At 41.3% G+C, this 22,335-nt stretch overlaps 1 protein-coding gene across 1 annotated transcript in view; it reads right to left on the bottom strand.

Annotated features, from left to right (window-relative positions):
• Positions 1–22,335, bottom strand: part of SLC28A3 (solute carrier family 28 member 3) — a 156,508-nt gene that overhangs the window by 26,366 nt on the left and 107,807 nt on the right. Inside the window, exons 2-8 of the mRNA XM_056122494.1 lie at positions 21,629–21,724; positions 16,987–17,048; positions 11,116–11,207; positions 8,848–9,037; positions 7,283–7,427; positions 2,301–2,414; positions 1,717–1,794 (exon numbers count right to left, since the gene is read on the bottom strand). Of these exons, the coding sequence (XP_055978469.1) occupies positions 1,717–1,794; positions 2,301–2,414; positions 7,283–7,427; positions 8,848–9,037; positions 11,116–11,207; positions 16,987–17,048; positions 21,629–21,724 (777 nt within the window). The remainder of the gene's footprint in view (positions 1–1,716; positions 1,795–2,300; positions 2,415–7,282; positions 7,428–8,847; positions 9,038–11,115; positions 11,208–16,986; positions 17,049–21,628; positions 21,725–22,335) is intronic.

Genomic DNA, 22,335 nt, shown 5'->3' with positions numbered 1-22,335 from the left:
GTCTGTGAATGTACAGCCCATGGATGCTGGGACCGGGAATGTGACTTTAAGTAGACCCAGCACTACAAGTCCATGTTCTTTAAAACTGAGCTCCATTACATACGCTCACTGCTAGAGTCTGGCTTCCACTCGGGACTTCTGTCATTCATTTACCCACCCACTCCCCAATTGCTTTCTGGTAACTACTAGTTCACTTCACTATTTACAGGAACTGTCTATTTCTAGATCTATCTTTTAGACGTTCTCTGGGAACTTTCAGCACAACCTATGCATCTACAGGGAGAAGTTTCAGCCCTGGGTTCCTCCATCCCTTATTCCTCTACACTCTTTCCCTCTGGCCAGAACAGTCAGTAAACCTGGTGAGAAGAATGAAGGATGGCAATAATTTGTGTAGTATCTAATTAAGAAAAAGCTATTCATATATTGTAAAAGATGTTTTGTGCCATCATTTATAGTTCATTTATGTGTAAGCTTTTGTTGACTTTAATGAACAGGTAAAGCTCCTTCAAGCTTTCTGAAGTTAAAGGGGCTCATCTCTCGAATGTTCCCATGGAAATTCTGCTTTGACAGAAAGGATGGAGATAACAGGGTTGATGACAGTGGTACAATTTGGGCAATAAGCTATATAATCTTCCTTGTGACTTGATTTCCTTCCATTTGGAATTCATTATAGGAACATACTGATTTTTTCCATTTTCTATGCCCTTGGCTTTTCAGAGATGGCTATATGACTCTTTCAGCACCAACTCAGCAACTAAAACGTTCAGCAGGGACCAGAGAAGTGATGCAAGGAGCTGTGAGCATGCTCTACATGCAGGAGAATCAGGTTCAATTCCTGGCACTGATTGGTCCCCTGAGTCAGGATTGGGGAGTGGCCATTGAGTAACTTCAGCTCTGAGTAACTTCAGCCCTCCCCACCATCACAAACAAAATGCAAACAAAAAAGATCACCAATCAGTTTTAAAAAGGATTCAATGTAATACTTGATCTAACTGAAGCCAGGGTAATTTGGAGGTAAATTTGGAATCTTTACATGAGAAAATTACTTAGGAGTGTAGAAAAGAAGATCCAATAAGCAAAAGCCCAAAGCATCTTTCTGTGTCAACAGTATGTGCGGACAATTCCCAGAGGAAGGTGGACTTGGAGCCCCAAGAAGGAACCTACAGAGCCAGCTAGACCTGTGGCCAGGTTGTCTGGCCTGTAAATGACGTTCCTTTCATTTGATCAGAAGGCTCCCCCTACTGGCCTGCTGAGGCATCAGCGGTGCTGAAGAGAAAAAAGGTTTTAATAATGGGGTTGGCTCTGGAAGGGCAAAGGTTGGAGTGAGAGAACAGCTGCTCCTGCCAACCTGAACCCAGGGGCTCCCGCCGTGCAGAGTGGCCAAGCCCAGAACCTGGAAGAGATTAGTGGCCACATGTCTCTTCATTGCCAAATCTCCTACTCTTTCCCCAGAAGTCTCAGATACTGTTACCACATATGTTTTCATAAGTACAGTTTCTGTTGCAAGCCCTTCCCGACTCTTTGAAAATTTATAATTTTCTCTAGATGTTTCCCTTGATGCTATAAAATAACAAAGTAAATGTTGGTGTATATAAAATTATAATGAACAAGGATAGTGCTGTATGTTGCTCCAATAGCATATCTGGCCAGTTTGTTTTTAGTTGAATATTTGCAAAGAACAAGAAGCTATTGAAAAGAAAGTAGTCTGGTTTTTACCTTAAATGCAAAAAAGTGGTCTGTGTATTTCTCACCGAAGACGAAAGAAGAGCCAGCATTAGTATACTCCAAGAACGTCTGCGTTAAAGAAAGGACAAGAGTAAATGGTGATGGTGATTCTGGGCCATGGGACCCACCAGGCTCTGCAGAGTGCGGGGCCCAACAGACTTGTTTCAGAGACTTGGAAAATTGGTTTGTTTCTTTCCCCCTGTTTTTCCTTCTTCTCCAGTAGATGTCATCAAGTCTATTTTTGAACTCTATCTTCATATAGATATCCTCTCATTCCTCAGAGTGTGACTCGAGGATGCCAAATAATGAAACATGGTCATCAATAGATGCAAAGAAAGCCTGTTTCTCCACGAGAACATCTTAAAAGTGTGACACTCCTTAGGCATGGTGAGAGGACAAAATGGCATAAAGCAATGACTTAAGAGATGGAATAGGAAAGGGACAACCACAGCTGGAGTAAAACATTTGGGGTAATTAATGCAGAACCAAAACAGCCTATTTGTGACATCCTGAGTTTTATATCTAGACATTAACAGTATCATTAAAAACAAGGTGTTCTTTCGAACCAAACATACCTGAACCTGTTTGCCCAACCAATCAAAAGCCATAAATCCAGGTTTAGTCCTTAGAATTAAGAGTCCAAGAAAAAACTGTAACCCAATTCCCCAAAAGATAGGCCTCCAGTAAACCTAGATAGATTGAAAAAAATTTATTAGAAATAAATGGTGACTCAGCATAAATACCCAGAGCCTCCCCATTGCCTTAGATACATCTTAAGGGCTGAGCGATAGCACAGCGGTAGGGTGTTTACCTTGCTGGAAGCCAGTCCGGCCAAGCTGGGTTTGATTCCTCCTCCCCTCTCTCTCTCCCCCCCTCTTGGAGAGCCCGGCAAGCTACCGAGAGTATCTTGCTCGCACGGCAGAGCCTGGCAAGCTACCCGTGACGTATTCGCTATGCCAAACACAGTAACAACAAGTCTCGCGATGGAGACGTTAGTGGGCCCGCTTGAGCAAATCGATGAATAATGGGAGGATTGTGACTGTGACCGTGACATCTTAAGTATAGCCAAATTTTCTTTAGGAGGCGAAAACAGTCACTGGCAGAGACTCTCCTGATAGGATTATATTAAGAATCTCAACTTTGTATTTCCTCTTCTTAAACTTGAGCTGATAAAGCCTTTATCAAGATGTTATATTATGATGTCATGACAAAATAATTTAGACGCAAAGGGTCTTTTTCATGACCTTAAATGGATCAATAAAAGAGGGAGAATATGACTTTCCTAGTCACGCTGCCAGTATTAGATACCCCAACCTATTTCCCATCTGGAAAATAAAAGGTAGAAAATAACCACTTGGTGTGGTCAAGTTTTGTTGATTTGATAATCAACAAAGGTTTGTTGTAATTGGATTAAGTGAAATTCCACCCTGCTCAGGGGCTTCATTTCACTGTAAAAGAAACCAAATAACTCTAATGCAGACCCAGGATCAACAATAATGGACAATAATCTGGTTTCCTTTTAGGTGCAGATATGATTGGCTTTCAAAAAGCCATGAGATTGTAAGTATAGAAAAAGCAGAAATGTTCAATCCATAGAAACAAACAAAAAAAAATGGATCTTATTAGGTTGGTGGCTTTGGTTTCTGATGTTTGTTTTTTTTCTTGAGTAACCTTTCACACAGTACTTTATGAAGTTCAGACAAACTTCTAAAATTTATCACTTTGGGACAAGTGTGAAAACTTTGATATCTCAGTATTGCCAGTGTAAGAGTATAGGATGGAAGAATAAGGATGAGAATTGAATTCAAAGTAAACAAAACTCTTTATGTGAAAATAAATGGAATGATCACTTGATCACTTGACTTCCCGTTAATTGGCAATTTGTTCGAGCGGGCGCCAGTAACGTCTCCATTTGTCCCTGTCACGTGCTAGTGTAGCCCAGTGGCGTCTGTTCATTCTAGGAACACGAAGAGCCTCAAACTGATCGTTCATGATCTTGATGAAGAAGTCTGACCATCTGGTAGGTGGGCGGCCACGTGGTCTTTTGATGTCCGTGGAATCTAGTCAGTAATGGCTCTAGTCCAGCAGTCATTTCTAAATCTCATTATGTGCCCAGCCCATCTGATTTTTGACACCTTGGCAAACAAGACAGCATCCCTGATTTTTGATCATCGACAGAGGTTGGAACTCTGGATTCTTTCTCTCATTTGAGTGAAACGTGATACTCCAAGCATAGCTCTTTCAATTCCTCTTTGGGAGACCCGAATAGCATTCTCATCCTGTTTGCGTAGGGCCCAGGTCTCTGAGGCGTATGTTAATGCAGGAAGAACAGTGGAATCAAAGAGATGTGCCCGGAGCTAGAGGTTCTTCGTCCTCTTAGCTATTTCTTCGACGGTCTTGAAGGCGTTCCAAGCCACTCTCTTCTTCCTGCGCAACTCAGGTGCCAGGTCATTCATCACGTTGACTTCTCGACCTAGGTACACATAACTGTTGCATTTGGAGATGGTCGTTCTGTTGAGAGCAAATGGAGCGTCAGAAACCAGCCTGTTTCTCATAAACATTGTCTTCATAAGAGTCAGCTTATGATTCAGCATAAGATTCCGATCTTTCCACACTCACGGTTGAAGTCGGCCAGCATTTGTGCTGCTTGGCTATTGTTTGGTGTTATTAGAACAACATATCAGCAAAGTGGAGGTGATGTAGTTGCCGGCCATCTATCTTCACTCCCATTTCTTCCCATTCCAGTCATCACATGATGTTTTCGAGGGTGGCACTGAAGAGTTTCGGTGAAATGGTATCACCCTGCCGTACCTCTCTCTTGACATCAATGATTACTTCTTTGTAGAATGGTGAGATCCTGGTAGTGAATCTGTGAATCCTTAATACAGCTCACGGAGGATCCTGATATATTGAGTTTGAATGCCCTGATTGGCTAGGGCTTACAATGACAGCTTTCATCTCAACCGAATCAAAGGCCTTCTTTAAATCAATGAGCGTTAGACAGAGAGGCACCTTGAACTCCTGAGAAACCTCAATGAGCTTGGTTATCACATGGATATGGTCGATGGTGCTGAATCCTTTGCGGAACCCGGCTTGCTCGCATGATTGTCCTTCATCTAGTATTCTGCCAATCCTATTCAGGATGACTCGAGTGAACAGCTTGTAGATGACAGACAAAAGGCAGATTGGGCGACAGTTGCCAATGTCATTGATGTCTCCCTTCTTGTACAGTAGTACAGTCCTGCTGGTTTTCCACTGGGACGGAACCTTGCATTCAGACAGGTAGCGTGTGAAGAGCCGAGCCAGCGTATTGATAAGTATTGATGGCAGGTTCTTCAGGTGTTCAGGTCTAACCTTGTCTGGGCCGGGTGCTGTTCATTTCTTTATGGACCAAATGGAGTGTCGGATTTTGGAAGGGAGAACATTGGGAACGACATATCCATGCTGTGGAATTTGGTACGTGGGCAGGTGGACATGGCTATCGAAGAGATCTGAGAAGAAGTCATGGATAATCTTCTCCATTGCTCTTCTGGAAGATGTGATAGATCCATCAGGACATCGGAGGGCAGTCATCTTGGTCTTGTAGTTGGCGAAGGACAGGTGGGCGTTACGAATGCTTTTCCTGGCTTCTTTTCCCTCCACTACCTCCACTACCCAGCCGCCGCCATGCTCCAGGGTGCTTTCTGGAATGCTTTGTAGCCTAGTGACACATTATAAGACACTTAATGTCCATCTTCCAGAATTGCTGCACCTTATTTGATAGGGTTCAAATATGGTTTGAACCATGGTAACACCTACAAGGGCAATTAAAGGGTGCCCCAAAAGCCTCTATCCCTCTCGGAGAGCCTGGCAAGCTACTGAGAGTATTCCGCCCACATGGCAGAGCCTCACAAGCTATCCGTTGTGTATTCGATATGCCAAAACCAGTAATTACAAAGGGTCTCATTCCCCTGACTCTGAAGCCATCACCAATATGGCAGCATTGAGAAGGATGAGAAAGGAGAGGCTGATAAAATCTCAAGGCCGATCTAGGCTGCCAAAACGAAGGAAGAATAAAATGATCATCTGTACTTTCAATGCATATACACTAGCATCGGATGAATCCATCAAGGACCTGATGGTAAAAGCGTGAAAGATCAAGTATGATATCATTGGTCTGACCGAGACAAGAAGGCACAAATCTCATCATGCCGTTTTTGACACTGGAGAAGAATTGTTCCTCGGAACATGCGATCAAAGAGGCGTCAGAGGTGTCGGTCCTTGTCAATGCGAACTTGGCCATGAACATTGATTCATTCGAATGCCTAACAACCCGAATCGGACATTTACATTTGAATAGATGTGGCTCACTGCCAGTAGTTTCTATCTTCGTTGTCTAAGCACCAACATCCAATTATGATGAAGGAGAAATTGAGAAGTTCTACATGGAGCTGGAGGAGTTCTATAAAGAAGACCACACCTTCTACAAGATCATTGTGGGTGATTTTAATGCCAAGATAGGACTGAGAAGATCAGCTGAAGAACTCCACATCAGGACCCATGGCCTAGAATGGAACAAACAGGGTGAGAGACGGTCTGAGTTCATCATCTTGACCAAGACCATCCATGGTAACTCACAGTTCCAGAAGTCCGAATCTAAACATTGAACATGGGAGTCTCCCGGTGGACGGTTCCACAACAAAATAGACCACATCATATTCAATTGGCGGTTTTGCCTGACTGATGTTGCTGGTGTCCCAAAATTCCAAACGGGATCAGACGACCGTCTCCTTTGTGCAAAATTCTACTTCACAGAGCGGGGAGAAAGGGCTGCAAAGTTTAAGAAGAGAGCTCCCAGGATGACCACCAACTGGGAGCTCTTTGGCACTATTGCTGCGACATGGGAAGATGACATTGTTGATAACATTGACGAGGAGTACGATGGACTGGTTCAGCACCTCCATGATTGTGCAAGGAACGCCGAGAGAGAGATAGCCACAAAAAAATGCCCATCTTTGAAAACTCTTGAGCTTATTCGCCAACGTGGTTTGGCGCATGCCTCAGGCAACTGCAAGTAAATGTCTGAGCTCGCAAAGTAGTGCAGAGATGCGATCAAGGAAGACCTCAAAGAGAGAAGAGCAGAAGTGCTGATAGATGCGGCAGAAGCCGGGAAACTGGAACGAAATAGCCACAATTGTGAATTATCAACTGGGAATTTGATAAATTACAGAATACAATGGCAGAAAAAAACTTGATTATTAACTGGTCAGAATAAATATATATTAAAATGACTTTTCTTTGTGTGTGTATTGATTGGGGGTAGGTAAGTGCATGTATAAGATAGAAAATGGACTGCACAGGAGAGAACATCTCACTGGTTATATACGTGGAAAATTACAGAATGAAAAAAGAGAGTAATGTACAAAGAAAGCTCATGAAGAAGGTTACTTCAGTCTTTTGAAATATCATAATAAGGTAAGATAAACATTAAAATAACAGTTCAGTTCTCTTCTCGCTAATTTAGCAATTTACATGTGAGAAAAAAATCAAACCCCCAAATGTTTGATTCCATACTTACTTTGGTTGGGTGCTTGGAAAATAGAAATACCAGAACAATGTACATTATAAGTCCCCCAAATGACACCAGCTGCTGTTGGCCCAGTTTGGCAGTATCCAAGGCTAGCCATAAAATAATCCCAAGGATCAGTGCGCTCCAAATAACCCTAAAAGAATGAAAAAGGAGGCATTGGCACCATTTGTTGTGCTAAATTAGGAATCATATTCAGACTTAAATAAATAAAACTATTAATAAGAGTAACACACACTGGCACCAGTAAGTTGTGCTTCTAGAAATTTCAACAGACTGGGGAAAATTTGGACACAAGAATAAATAAGCAAAGAAAAACAAATAAAGAATAAATAAGCAATGTCTTTTCATTCTTTTACAACTTTAGGACCTTTATATCCTTATGGTTTAAGGATCAAAGGAGAAAAATGGACCACCACTAGAATTAATTTAGCTTAGCTTAACAGGAACCCGCATTGCAAAATAACTGGTTTTTTGAGGAACAGGTATAGATCAGCTTTTTCAGATTCTCTTTACAGGAGCCCACATTGCAAAGTAACTGGTTGTTCTGCCCCTGAGCAAGGAATTCAGATACAGGTACTCGAAGGGTGGGGGTCAGACCAGATGTTTCTCACAAGACCCATGTTGCAAGACCCAGGACTGCCCTAAAAACCAGGACGTTCCTAAGCACTGACGTAAATGCTGATCTTTAAACTATAGGCTAAGAAGTGATGTACCCTTAATTGGATTGGTTAGGAAAGTATCTGTTATTACAAATCTATTGGCTATGAAAGGTGCGGCTCAGGCTCATCCCGAATGCCTATCCCTCACACGGGCAGCTAGGGGAAGAGCCGTTGAGGGCCCCCTGGCCGCCCTCAAAGATTTTTACAGGTAGGATGTTTGCCTTGCACGCAGTTGACCCAGGTTCTATTCCCAGCATCCCATTTGGTCCCCTGAGAACCACCAGGAGTAATTCCTGAGTGCAGAGCCAGGAGTAACCCCTGTGCATTGCTGGGTGTGACCCAAAAAGGAAAAAAAAACCAAAAAAATCCTTTTCACAAATAAATGTGAATATTAGGTGACATAAATGCTGCCGTTTTCTCCTATGCTAAGCTCAACATTAGTGATCTATCATGGTGCCAAGAGAGTTAAATCCATGCTAACGCAATGACTTGTGTAGTATCTCACTGAGTCAATAAAAAGAGCAACAGCAACAAAACAAAACAAAAAACCTATGACTAAGCCCTTACACTATTCCATATTCTTAACTGTGTCTTAATAGGTAGCTATAAAAGTATCTCTCTAATGAAGCACCTAAAAATGTACCAAATGGATAGCATTTCATTATTTAAGGGTATTTGAAATTAAGGCAATTTGTAGAGACACTAGGACACGTTGTGAATGAGCTATTGCCATAGTTAGACTTTGATTTTCTCTTTGTAAAATGAAGGGATTTTAATAGGTTACTATCCAAGTTGTTTCTAATTTCAATATCCCATTAAATGAAGAGACAATCTCAGAGCGAATTTTTGGAACAGTGTAGGAGAAGACTTCAATGAAAGAAGCAACTACATCACCACTTCAGCCAGAACCAGTGGTTGTTCACCAATCTTCGCCCAGGGGACAGGCACTCAACAACTCGCTGTTCATATTTGGCCATAAAGTGATCCCAGGTTACAAAGAAGATGACAGCCACGGTTATCACAAAGAGAGGGAGGGCTCTGTGGAAGTTGATCACACAAGCTGCAGTCACCGCAGCGAGGTAACCTGTACAGGAAGCAAACACAGCGAGCATCAGCATTATTTTATGGCAGCTATCATCAATCTGGCCCAGTGAAGCTCATGCTTAATAAGAAACCTCAGATGATATGGTCATTGCCCCACCCCTGATTATAACAACCATCACCAAATTAGAAAACAAATCTTCCTTATGGTCTGGAGGTCAGAGTCTTTTCACCCTTGTCTATGCAGGGCTCGCAAGCTCTGTCTTCAATGTGTATGTAGACAGTCATGCATAATTCTTCTTTTCATCTTGCAAATTTCTTTGTTCTGTTTTTTCCTTACAGATTTATTACCACTTTTATAAAAACTACATAACCTTATTGGAATGACCAGATTATAAGGCCTTTATTCTCTGTATGGGCTTCTGTGCATACATGATATTTATCTTTTCTCCTAGTTAATCTTTTTTGGATTAATTGAACTATTTTTCCAGTAATAGGGACACAGAAAGGTAGAGGACATGTATCCTCATTCCCAACTGGGTTATTACCAAGGTTGCTAATTAGGAGAGATGGCAAAGTGGTAGGGCGTTTGCCTTGCATGCATCCAGCCAACGGAGCCAGGTTCAATTCCTCCGCCCCTCTCAGACAGCCCGGCAAGCTACAGAGAGTATCTTGCCTGCACGGCAAAGCCTGGCAAGCTACCTGTGATGTATTCAATATGCCAAACACTATAACAACAAGTCTCACAATGGAGACATTACTGGGCCCGCTCAAGCAAATCGATGAACAATGGGAGGACAGTTCTACAGTGCTACAGTGCTAATTAGGAAAGAACTATTTTAGTAATGACAACATTTCCTAGAAAAAGTCCAGCTTGCATGGGCTGCTTTAGATGATGATAATTATAATGGTGTGGTATCTCCACATTTGTGTTATGCAGATTAAGTTTCGTAGGAGCACAGCAATGCCATCTGTTAGCTTTCATACTACAATAGATGTATGTTTCACCTTGTAGTACGTAGTCTAAAATGGCAGAGAGAAGACAGCTCTGGCTGTCTGAGCACCTTTTGAACACTAATTCTATGGAAACGACAATCCTGGACCTCAGTGGGGGCGTTTTCACATTTTATAGATAGTATTCTTTGTTATGGGCTGGAGCTATAGCACAGCATTAGGACGTTTGCCTTGTGCACGGCTGGTCAGGCCAAGCTGGGTTCCATTTCTCTGCCCCTCTCGAAGAGCACGGCAAGCTAGAGAGAGTATCTCACCTGCACAGCAAAGCCTGGCAAGTTACCCGCGACATATTCAATATGCCAAACACAGTAACAACAAGTCTCACAATGGAGACATGACTGAGCCTGCTAGAGCAAATCCATGAACAATGGGAGGACAGTGCAACAGTGTGATTCTCTGTTAAAATGAGTCGCAAAGATTCTTGCTTTGGAGGGACTAAAATTAAGAAACACCTCAATTATGTGGAACTAATATCCTGTCCTTGCTTCAGGGAAGAGGAATTGGCTGTGACAGGTTTCACTAGTGTTTTTGCATACAGTACATAAACACAGGAAGGGGTTTCATAAAGCAAAATTTATGCATGTCATTAATTGCTTATGTTGCTCCCTGCAGTGAGGCTTCTGCCTGGTTTTTGTCATTGTTTTTCAGTTATTTGGATTTGCGTTGCCCATTTCTCAGGTCTATGGCACAATAGGAAAAACTACAAGAGTAAGTGACCTTAAAAATGAGCTACTGGGGGGCTGGAGAGATAGCACAGCGGGTAGGGCATTTGCCTTGCAGGCAACTGACCCGGGTTTGATTCCCAGCATCCCATATGGTCCCCTGAGCACCGCCAGGAGTAACTCCTGAGTGCAGAGCCAGGAGTAACCCCTGTGCATCGCCAGGTGTGACCCCAAAAAAGCAAAAAAAAAAACCGAGCTACTGTGTACATGAACCAGCCAGACGGAGAAACAACTTATATAAGTTGACTCAGGGGCTTCTTGCTTTGTCTCTCTGGATAACTCGGTGTAGTACTGAGGAAGGAGATTTATTTTCTTTTCAAAAAAGATAATACTTGAGAGATCCTTAAAGATACACTGGTATCCCATTCTTTTTTTTATTACTTACCTGCTAATAAAACACCCCAGAAGATGTAGCGAAAAATGGTTTTGTGTCTCTTACAAAAATCACAAATTCTGCTACATTTCTTTTCCAGAAACCTATAGCAATACAAAAGCAAAAATGTAGGCAGAGGTGAACATATGTGAAAAGAAAGCAAAAGTTCCAAAAAAGGAGATGATTGTGCTAAGCCCACCAGTTAATACTCGCCTAATAGCAGTTTCCGCCTTCCAGTCTTAGTTAGGGTGGGATCTTATGGTCAGTGCTAATAAAGCAGTGGCTTTCCCCATTTTCCAAAGGCCTTTTTATGTTCCACAGAGGTGGGCTACTTTAGTCTAAAATAATTACCTCTTCCTTTATCTTGGTTTAATTCTGCTTATATAATCCCTCACATTATACAGCTTTTTGGAGATTTCTTCTATTTGCTAGACAGGATGTTGCCAGATTCACCTATCATTTAATAAAGCTTATTAAGTATTCAAAACAATTTGATTTGTTTTGTGTTACTTAACACATGACATTGGCATTCTCAGGCAAGATGAGGCTTCCTAAAACAAACAAAAATGTGTGAAGGTATATCTCTTACAAGATAGAAATGGAAAGTTTGTTTAATTTTACACTAAATTAAGTTATATCTTGACTAACTTGCTGAATACCCTAGAGGGATTATAAAGCTACAGAAAGCTTTTTCTTAGAAAATGAAGAGGAAAAATGAGAAAAAAATAATCAAAAGCTGAAAATACACCACTTGGCAAGAGTGTTTTTCACTTGTCCAAGGAGGTCTACTATCATTAGATTTTTACCCATAATGTGTAATTTTGATTGAAAAAAAATTCAGGGCTAAAGAGATATAAGGCGCTTGCTTTGCATGCAGCCAGACCCCGTTCCATTCCCAGTGCTGCACATGACTCTAAGTACTACCTGGAAGCACCCCTGAACACAGCAAGAAGTAGCACCTAAGCACTGCTGGGTGCTAAAATATGCCAAGTGAAATAAAATAAGCACATATTTTTTTTAAAATCCAATGAACTCTCATCTCTTCTGGTACCACAGTTTTAAGTTTGGGTTCTCTGTCTTCCATCAATTTTATCTTTAAAGGGAGACTGATCAATTTCACTAGGGATGGAAACAGGAAAAAGGACCACATGGCTTTTAGGTCTATTAACCAGTGGGCGGTTATAAAGCTATACAAGAAATATCTTGGATTGTTGGCATGTCTCTTTTTGTTCAGACCTTTGTCATGGGTTGTGGATAGCAATATACAATTAGTGCTCTGGTCACTACTTCAGGGAGAATGATGTCCTCCTGTGAGTGAGATACAGAGGTCACAGGACTGATACTTCTAGGGGTCCCCTGGTTGTCCCTTAAATCAACTCTGAGAACATAAGAGTCACCACTATTAGGCTATTGGAAAGCGTTTCTTTTTTGTTTTTGTCAAAACGAGATTAATATATTTTATTTTTTAAATTTTTTTCCTGATAGTTTATTTATTTATTTATTTATTTATTTATTTATTTATTTATTTTAGGGCTGGAGCGATAGCTCAGCGGGCAGGGCGTTTGCCTTGCTCACAGCCAATATGGCTGACCTGAGTTCAATTCCTTCACCCCTCTCGGAGAGCCTGGCAAGCTACCGAGAGAATCTCGCCCGCACGGCAAAGCCTGGCAAGCTCCCCGTGACGTATTCGATATGCCAAAGTCTCACGATGGAGATGTTACTGGGCCCACTAGAGCAAATCGATGAACAACGGGAGGACAGTGACAGTGACAGTGAAACACAAATGAGGTACAGTTGTAGACTTAAAAACTTTCATGCTTGGGTTTCAGTTATACAATGATGGAGTACCCATCCCTCCACCAGTGCCCATTCTCTACCACCAATGATTCTAGTAGCCCTCCCACCCCCACCCCCCATCCCCACCACCCCACCCCGCCTCTGTGGCAGGGCATTCTCTTTTGCTTACTCTTTCCTTTAGGGTGTTGTAGTTTGCAATAGAGGTTTTAAGTGGCCAATGTGTTCCGTTTATAGTCTACTTTCAGCATGCATCTCGCATTCGGGATGCTTGGAAAGCGTTTCTAAAACCACAGCTTCTCTCCTAGTTAGGTCTGATTTCATTTTCTCTAAGATCTCCAGGGCCTTAGAAGATTCATCCCCTTGAAGACACCCCCGCCCCCCACTTGCTGTCTCTTCTTCCCTTCCTTCTAGCAGTCTCTCTGAGACTCCAAGTCTCAGCTACCCTGAAAGTTTCTTAGCACAGCACAGAGCTCCAGAGCCACTCGGGCCAACCTTTCTTGCATAGCTCCAGAAATTTCCTCTGCATTTAACTCCTGTTGGCTTTGTTGTGTGTGTGTCCTCCCTCCCTCCCCATCATGAATTGGGAGTGCATATTGCCTAACTGGAATGATGTCCTCCCGTTGTTCATCAATTTGCTCGAGTGGGCCCAGTAACATCTCCATGTTTTGAGACTTCTTGTTACTGTGTTTGGCATATTGAATACGTCATGGGTATCTTGCCAGGCTTTGCAGTGCAGGCGAGATACTCTCGGTAACTTGCCAGGCTCTCCAAGAGGGGTGGAGGAATCAAACCTGGTGCAGCCAGGCTGGCTGCGTACAAGGCAAATGCCCTACCACTGTGCATCGCTCATAACTGGAATGATATTTTTTTTCTTTTTGGGTCACATCTGGCAATGCACAGGGGTTACTCCTGGTTCTGCACTCAGAAATTACCCCTGGCAGTGTTCAGGGGACCATATGGGATGCTGGGAATTGAACCCGGGTGGGCCGTGTGCAAGGCAAACGTCCTACACGCTGTGCTATTGCTCCAGTCCCTGGAATGGTCTTTTACAACTGTGTATGGGGGCCTATGAGAGGATTATGTGACTAGACTGTGCATGGGAACTATCCTAAAAACAAAAGGAAGGGGCTGGAGAAAGAGTGTAGTAGTATGGAGCTTGCCTTCCATGTAGCCCTGGTTCAATCCCCAGCATTCCCTATGGTCTCCCGACACTACCAGGAACAATTCTGAGCACAGAGCCAGGAGTTACCCTGAGCATCACTAGGTGTGGGCCCAAACCAAAACCAAACAAAAAATAATAAAAAATTAAAACAAAAGGACAGCTTAGAGTATATCGCACATAAGAAGATAGTCTCATACGCAATAAATGCAGATCACACATAGCTTTATTTCATGAAACTTCTGTTCTTCCACGTGACTGTGTATATGTGTATTGAATAATACCAAGACTTAAGATTATTGCTCTAGAGATATTGAGGAAATAAGAGTGTAGTAAAGGTGATGGTTTTTATGGTTAATTTTAGCTGCTAATGCATTTTTCTCTGCTGTGAATGTAGAGATAAGCAGTTGTAATGGTACAGAGTGACACTGAATAGGGAATATACATCTGCCCTATAGAATGAATTTATCACATTTCAAATACAGGGAATATGTGGAGTCCATTACCAACCTCTGACATGACATAAAATGAAGCAGCTGAAAACAGATGCTTTGCTTTAATTATTTTCATGGGACTACACACAAACTCTTGCTGGTTATTTTTGTCTCTTTAGCATTAGTGAAACCTGAGCACCTCTTTTTTTGGGGTATTTGGGCCACACTTGGAGGTGCTAAGGGACTGTTTCTGGTGATGTGCTCAGGAGTGATTCCTGGCAGTACTCAGAAGACCATGTAGGAAGCCAGGGATAGAACTCGGGTTGGCCACATGCAAGGCAAGCACTTTATCTCCTGTACTGTTTCTCTGCAATAGCCTGAATGACTCCGACTACCCCAAAGCATCTCTCAGTCCCCAGGAGTAGAGATTCAGAACTAAAATAAGCTCAATGTCGAGGTAAATATTCAAGGAAAATATGTTTTTTTTGGTGTATATGTGACAGGAGCTTTCAATCCTAATTCAGACCAACTTCAAATATATCTTATGATACATAAAAACAATGTTTCTGAGAAATATAGGGATTTAAATACAATTTAGTAGGAATTTAGAAAATAGACAAATGCTTAATTTTTATGATAGAAGCAGACAATCTTACAAAAGGAATTAGAAGCTGAAACTTTAAGCGAGTTTTATTCTTCTGACTAATCTTGGGTAACTCATTTCTTTGAGTTTTGTGTTTTTCTTACTCAAAAATTAAAATTGCCATTTCTACTTCATGGGGTGATAAGCACTTGGAATACATTCAGGATAATACAAGGCAAGAACAAATTTGTTGTGATTTTAATTGGATTGGACTTGGGGAAATCAGTTGATTATTGATTGTTGTTAAGATGATGAATTAATGACTTTGCACAGACTGGAGCAATTAGTTAATAATTGATTTTTAATTAAAAGTCTGTCCTGGATATTGGATTACCAGGAAACAAGCAGTTTGAATTTATCCCATTAATTTTCTTCGAGCTCCATTAACTTTTTAAAAAATGGTATTGGCTGGATTGTGAGGGAGAGAAATTGGTGATGGGAAACTTAAAAAAATTTTTTAAGTCATAATAAATGTTTAAAATTAATAATCATAAAGGTAATAATAAATGTTTAAAATTAGTAATCTCTCATACAAGGACTTAATGTCTCCATGATGAGATACAACAATTTATTGGCTTGCAGTAGGAAACCTGCATCAAGTGCTGTGGGAGAAGGTAGTTGGGATAGAGAAAGGATCACTACAGTGATAGAAATGATCACTTTGGATAAGAACTGCATGCTGAAAGTAGGTAAAGGAAAAACCATGATATCCTCTCAGTACCTGTATTGCAAACCATAATGCCTAAAAGGAAAGCGAGAGAGAAGGAAGAAAAGTGTCTGTCATAGAGGCAAGCTGGGGGAGGAGGTGGGCTGTCAGGAGGGAAACTGAGGACATTGATGATGGGAAAGTACACTGGTGGAGAGGTGCTGGAACCTTGTATGATTGAAACCCAATCATAGTCAGCTTTGTAATGGTATCTCATGGTGATTCAATAAAAGGAATTTAATGAAAAAATAGATAAAGAGGAGTGGAGGGATAGTACAGTGGGTAGGATACTTGCACACGGCTAACCCAATTACAATCCCTAGAATCCCGTGTGGTCTCCTAAGCCCTACCCGGAGTTATTTCTGAAGGCAGAGCAAGGAGTAAGCCCTGATCATGGCCAGGTTTGCCCCAAAACAAAAATAAAACAAAATAAAACTAGATAAAGATAAAACAAAGTGGCAAAACCAAGTAAGAATAGTTGTGGTTATTTTTCTGGGTTAAAATCATACCCTTCTGGAAAGAAAGATGGCGGCCGCACGGGAGCCTTGTGGAAAGCGGGTTTGAGCCGGGCTCGGGGGAGCGGCGGGGACCTCATGGGAAGGGGGGCTTTGTGGGCCGTCCCCCACGCCCCACCGAGGTCGCCAGCTGCCCCCCACGAGCGGCTCTCCGGCACGGCCACGACTCCAGGGCACAGAAATCAATCTCTTAACTAGCTAACTTTTAATAGAAATTCTTCCAGGGTCAATAAGTAAAATAGCAGAAATTCAAAACCGCGCGGCCGCAATTGCGGCCGCGCGACATCATTTTATTCTTAAACCAAGTTGTAGAAAGCAAATCATTTCACAACGCTGTTTCAGCATATCTGATTGGGGGGGGTGGGTCGTAAACTCTAAACAATAATTGTGCATCTTCTATCGAAATAATCTATCTAGTCAAAGTAGATAGAGTATTAACTAGAACTCATCTGCCTCACAAGAATTGGGAGGGGTGGGAGGTGGGGGTCTATTGGGGTTCGGGGTTAAAAATGAGTATTGGTAAAGGGAAATGTGTTCGGTATCTACATGACTGAGACCTAAACCCGAAAGCTCTGTAACTTTTCCCACAGTGATTCAATAAATAAATAAATTATAAAAAAAAATCATACCCTTCTTCATGTATCTCTTGATCATCCTCCAAGTTATCTTCAATTGTTACCTGTTCTTCACCCTGAAAATTATACATTGGTGAAATAATTAGAATTCTTCACAGACTAAACCCTAATATCTTTTGATAAGAATTTTGGCAAAGAACTCTCAAAGTATCTGTTCAAGTTGTTATACAAGAAGAGGGCTTCAAGTGATTTTTGCATAAACATTTTAATTTGTTATTACCAAAAAATCCAGGGTTTTCCATCCCCCTGCCTCTGTGGTAGACTATCCCCCCCATACTCTCTCTTTCCTTTTGGGCATTATGGATCGCAGTACAGATACTGAGAGGCTATCATGTTTCAGCACACATCTCCCATCCCTCCAAACTTCATTGATTTAGTGATCCCTTCTCTATTCCAGCTGCCTTCTCCCCTAGCTCATGAGGCAGGCTTCCAACCATGAAGCAATATTCCTGGCCATGTCTCTACTGTCCTTGGGTTTCAGTCTCATATTGTTATTTTATATTCCACAAATGAGTGCCGTCATTCTATGTCTGTCCCTCTCTTTCTGACTCATTTTACTTAACATGATACTCTAAGTAACCTAAGTAACCATCTACTTATAAGCAAATTACATGATTTCATTTTTCCTAACAGCTGCATAGTATTCCACTGTGCAGATGTACCAAAGTTTCTTTAACCAGTTGTCTGTTCTCAGCACTCAAGTTGTTTCCAGATTCTGGCTATTTTGAACAGTGCTGCAATGAATCTCTAGGTACAGATGTCATTTCTACTGTGCTCTTTTGCACCCTGGGGATATATTCCCAAATGTAGGGTCATTTGGAAGCTCAATTTCTAGTCTTTGAAGAAATGCCCATATTGTTTTCCAAAATGGGTGGACCAGTTGGCATTCCCACCAACATTGAGAGTCCTTTTCTCCCCACATCTGCACCAGCACTGGCTGTTCTTTTTCTTTTTGATATGTGGTATAAGATGATATCTTATTGTTGTTTTGATTTGCATCTCCCTGATGATTAGCGATGTAGACATTTTTTCATGTGTCTTTTGGCCATTTGTATTTCTTTTTTTTTGCTTTTTTGGGTCACACCCAGCGATGCTCAGGGGTTACTCCTGGCTCATGCACTCAGGAATCACTCCTTGCGGTGCTCGGGGGACCATATGGGATGCTGGGAATCGAACCTGTATCGGCCATGTTGGCTGCGTGCAAGGCAAACGCCCTACCCACTGTGCTATTGCTCCAGCCCCTGTATTTCTTTTTTGAGGAAGCTTCTGTTCATTTCTTCTCCACATTTATTGATGTGGGATTGGCGGTTTTATTCTTTTTTTTTTTATAAAGTAGTTCACAGTATTTTTTCTTTTTTGCTTTTTGGGTCACACCCAGCGATGCACAGGGGTTACTCCTGGCTCTGCACTCAGGAATTACTCCTGGCGGTGCTCAGGGGACCATATGGGATGCTGGGAGTCAACCCAGGTTGGCCACGTGCAAGCCAAACGCCCTATCTGCTGTGCTATCTCTCCAGCCCCTGGAGGTTTTATTCTTGTACAATTCTACCAATGTCTTGTATATCCTGGATATTAACACCTTATCAGATGAGAATTGGGTAAATATTATTTCACATTCCACGAGCTTTCTCTGTATTTTGGTCACTGTTTCCTTTAAAGTGCAGAAACTTCTTAGTTTGACTACAAATGTAGTCCCATTTGTTTATATTTGTTTCCACTTGCTTGGTCAGTGTTGTTTCATCCTTAAAGATGCTTTTAGAGTCAATGTCATGGAGGGTTTTGCTTACATTTTCCTCCATGTACCTTATGGATTCAGGTCTGATATTGAGGTCTTTAATCCACTTCGATCTGACTTTTGGGCATTTGAAATTTTGAGGCACAATTGTGGTAAGACTTTTTTTCCCCATTTATTCTATTTTGTTATTTGCATATACAAAAGTCTTAGACTTTTGTGCAATGATTTTGTAGCTTACACATTCTTGTATAAGTTTGTTTCTAGGAGGATTTTTATTTGCTTGTTTTGTAGAGTATTTAGGGTTTTCTCAGTATAGTATCATCTCATCTGTAAATAGTGACAGTGTCTTTTTTTTCCAGTATGGATGTCCTTAAATATCTCCTTCTTGACTATGGACTGGACTTATAATACTATATTGAATAATAGGAATGAGAATAGGCTAACTTGTCTTGTGCCTGATCCTTGTGGGAAGGAGTTTAGTTTTTCTCAGGTGAGTAATATGTTAGCTGTGGGTTCATGGTAAATGGCTATAACTGAATTGATTAAAGTTCCTTTCTAGTCCATTTTATTGAGGGTTTAATCATGAATGGGTGCATGATCTTTTAAAATGTCTTTTTTGCTTCTATTGATATATTAATATACTGATGTATGATTTTTAGAAGCTCCCACATCTTAAAAAAATGACGTCCAGAATTATAAAAGTCTGAGAATATTTGCTCACCACTCTTTCAAGATATACAAAGGACTTGTAAATGTTAACAATGTTTAAATTTTTTTCTACTGTATTCATTTTTTTGTTTTGGGGCCACACCTGGTGGTGCTTGGAGTGTAATCCTGACTGCACTCAGGAATTACTCCTGGCGAGTTTGAGAGATCATATGGTATGTTAGGTATAGAACCCAGGTCAGCTGCATGTAAGTTAAGTACTTTACCCACTGAACTATCTTTCCAGCCCCAGCACTTATAAATATTAACAAGAGAAAAACCAATCAACTCCATCAAAATATGGGGACAAGAGAGGAACAGAGATTTCCTCAAAGAAAATATACAGGTGGCCAAATACACATATAAAAAATGCTCTGCATCACTTATCACCAAGGAAAAGAAAATTGAAACAACTGTGAGATATCACCTCATACTATAGAGACAAGCACACATCAAAAAGGACAAAAACAATGGGCACTGGTGGAGGGATGGGTATCTGATCATTGTATAATCAAACCCAAGCACAAAAAATTGTAAATCTACAACTGTACCTCATGGTGTTTCACTAATAAAAAAAAAAAGTTCAAAAAAAAAAAGGACAAAAACGGTTATTATTGTGTGTATGCTGGGACAAAGAAATCCTCATCCACTGGGTATGAATGCCAACTGGTTAAACCTTCTTGGAAAACAATAGAGACACTCCTAAAAAAATAGGAATTAGGCTTCCATATGATCCAGCAATTCTACTTCTTTGTACTGACTTCAAGGATCTAAAAACTAGCCAGAAAAGCTGTCTGCACTCCTATGTTTATTGCAGCACTATTAACAATAGCCAAAATCTGGAACAACCCAAGTGTCCAAGAACAGAGGCGTGAGTAAAGAAACTATGGTACACATATATGTAATGAAATACTAACCAACTATAATAAAAGCCTACACTATGTAATTTACTATTACATGGATGAAACTGGGGGGATCATGCTGAGTGATGCCAGCCAGGAGAGAGACAAATGATCTATGGAATGATCTATGTCATATGTGAGATATAAAGGATCACCGTAGGGAGATGGCTCTAGATCAAAAGCAACAGAATCTCACATGGAGTGATAATACAGTGGGTAAATGCCTTGCTCGTAGCCTACCTGTGTTTGATCCCTGGCATCCCATATAGTCTCCTGAGCCTTCCAGGAGTGATCCCTGTGTGCAGAGTCAAGAAGAGGCATGGAGCACTGCTGGCTATGGCCTCCAAACCAAAAATACAAACAACCTCCTCCCCCAAAGCAACAGAATCTACGAGTCTATAGAACTGAGCCTACCATGGCAGTGAGGTGTGGGGGGTAAGGGAGAGAGCAGGAAAGAGAAGAAATGGGGACCTGAGACAATGCAGAGAGAGGCACTGGTGGAGGGTGTGATATCAAAATACTTCATTCATGAAATCCTGTCATTGGCAACCTTTTAAATGACAACTAGTAGAATAAAAAAGCAAAAAGAAAATGCACCCATAGAAGGTTGCAAGAGGCACCGATTTTAGGAACTGATTTTCTTCTGAAATTACAGATAATTTTCTTGTCTCCAGTTTTTGCTGCAATAATTTCCCAAATTTTCCTCTTCAAAGGAGTTATTCTTTTTTTTTTTTTATCATGGGTAAGCTCGCCCTAATAAATGGCTCAACAGTACGCCTCTAGAATTACTCCTTAAAGGATAATCTATGTAATTTGCTCACTTTGTAGCAGAAGGCTTTCTTCGAATGATGACCTACTCAGAATACTCAGTATAAAAAAAAATAAAGGTGGCATTGAGGCAGAATGTCTCAGCTTGCTGCAAACACCTCGATGCCATTGAAGAATGCTCAGGCACAAAGGACACAGCCTTAGAATCCTTAGAGCTGTCTCCTGTCTGTCTTATAAAGGCTTGCTTTTGTCCGTGGGCTTTTTCTGCCTTAGTATAGAACTTGTAAAATATTATAGTGAAGTGCCAGGGAAAGCCTGGGTCCCTTCTCTGTTAGGGAGCCTGAGACACGTGTATAAACAGAAACTCTCTGCTTGGCAGTGTGTATTTCTGCCCTTTCTGCCCTTCACATTCTAAGGAGTGCTTAATTCATCCTTGAACATCCCGCCGAGCTGCTATACTCTCTGTCCTGCTCTCAGGGCACTGGGGCACACTTGGGGGCAGATTCCCACAACACTCCAGCCATACCTGATTGGTGTTTCCCGGCGCTCTGCTTTGCACAGCTCTGCCCCTTAGTGAGCTGTGTCTTGATGTATTCTCATTTTCACGAAAGTCTTCTTCAGTCTAAGAAAAAAAATACAAATTACAAAAATAAAATTTCAGAACAAAAAAATCAATTGCTTTTTCAGTGAATGATTCTATCCAGTGAAAGTATAGCAAAAGTCAGCCAGATGATGAGTGGCTGAATCTTGGGTTCTTAAAGAAACACGATTTTTGTTTTGTTGTTATGGAAAAGCTTAGTGTTATAGAAAAGCTTACTTGATGAAGAGCCAGGCCAGTTGCTCTTGCTGGGGTCATATAACATTCCAAGTGGGCCCGAAACTAGGCCAGAGTTTCCAGACTTCTCGCCATCATATCGTTCAGTTTTTTAACTTAAAAAAATAGAACAGTATGAACTACATGACAGATCTGGTTATTTCATTCTTTGATATTATATTTATGAGACGTTAGAATGTGTTTTGTTTTGCTGAAAGCAGTAGCTGGCGGTTAAGAGCTCACACACGACCTTCTCGGGTGAGGCTGTCAGACTTTATTCTCAGAAGTAGAGTGCACTTTGCTCTGGGAGGGGTGTATTTTGACTCCTAAGTTGTAATTTCCAGATGGGACAACCACTTGGTTGATGTCTCTTTCTCTCACCTCATTCCAATTTGCCCATTAAATGAGGCAGTTTATTG

Source organism: Sorex fumeus, unplaced genomic scaffold, assembly GCF_029834395.1.
Source record: "Sorex fumeus unplaced genomic scaffold, SorFum_2.1 ptg000046l, whole genome shotgun sequence".
Taxonomy (NCBI): Eukaryota; Metazoa; Chordata; class Mammalia; order Eulipotyphla; family Soricidae; genus Sorex; species Sorex fumeus.
The sequence above is the reverse complement of the archived record's forward strand: the minus strand, read 5'-3'. Positions and strand labels throughout refer to the sequence as shown.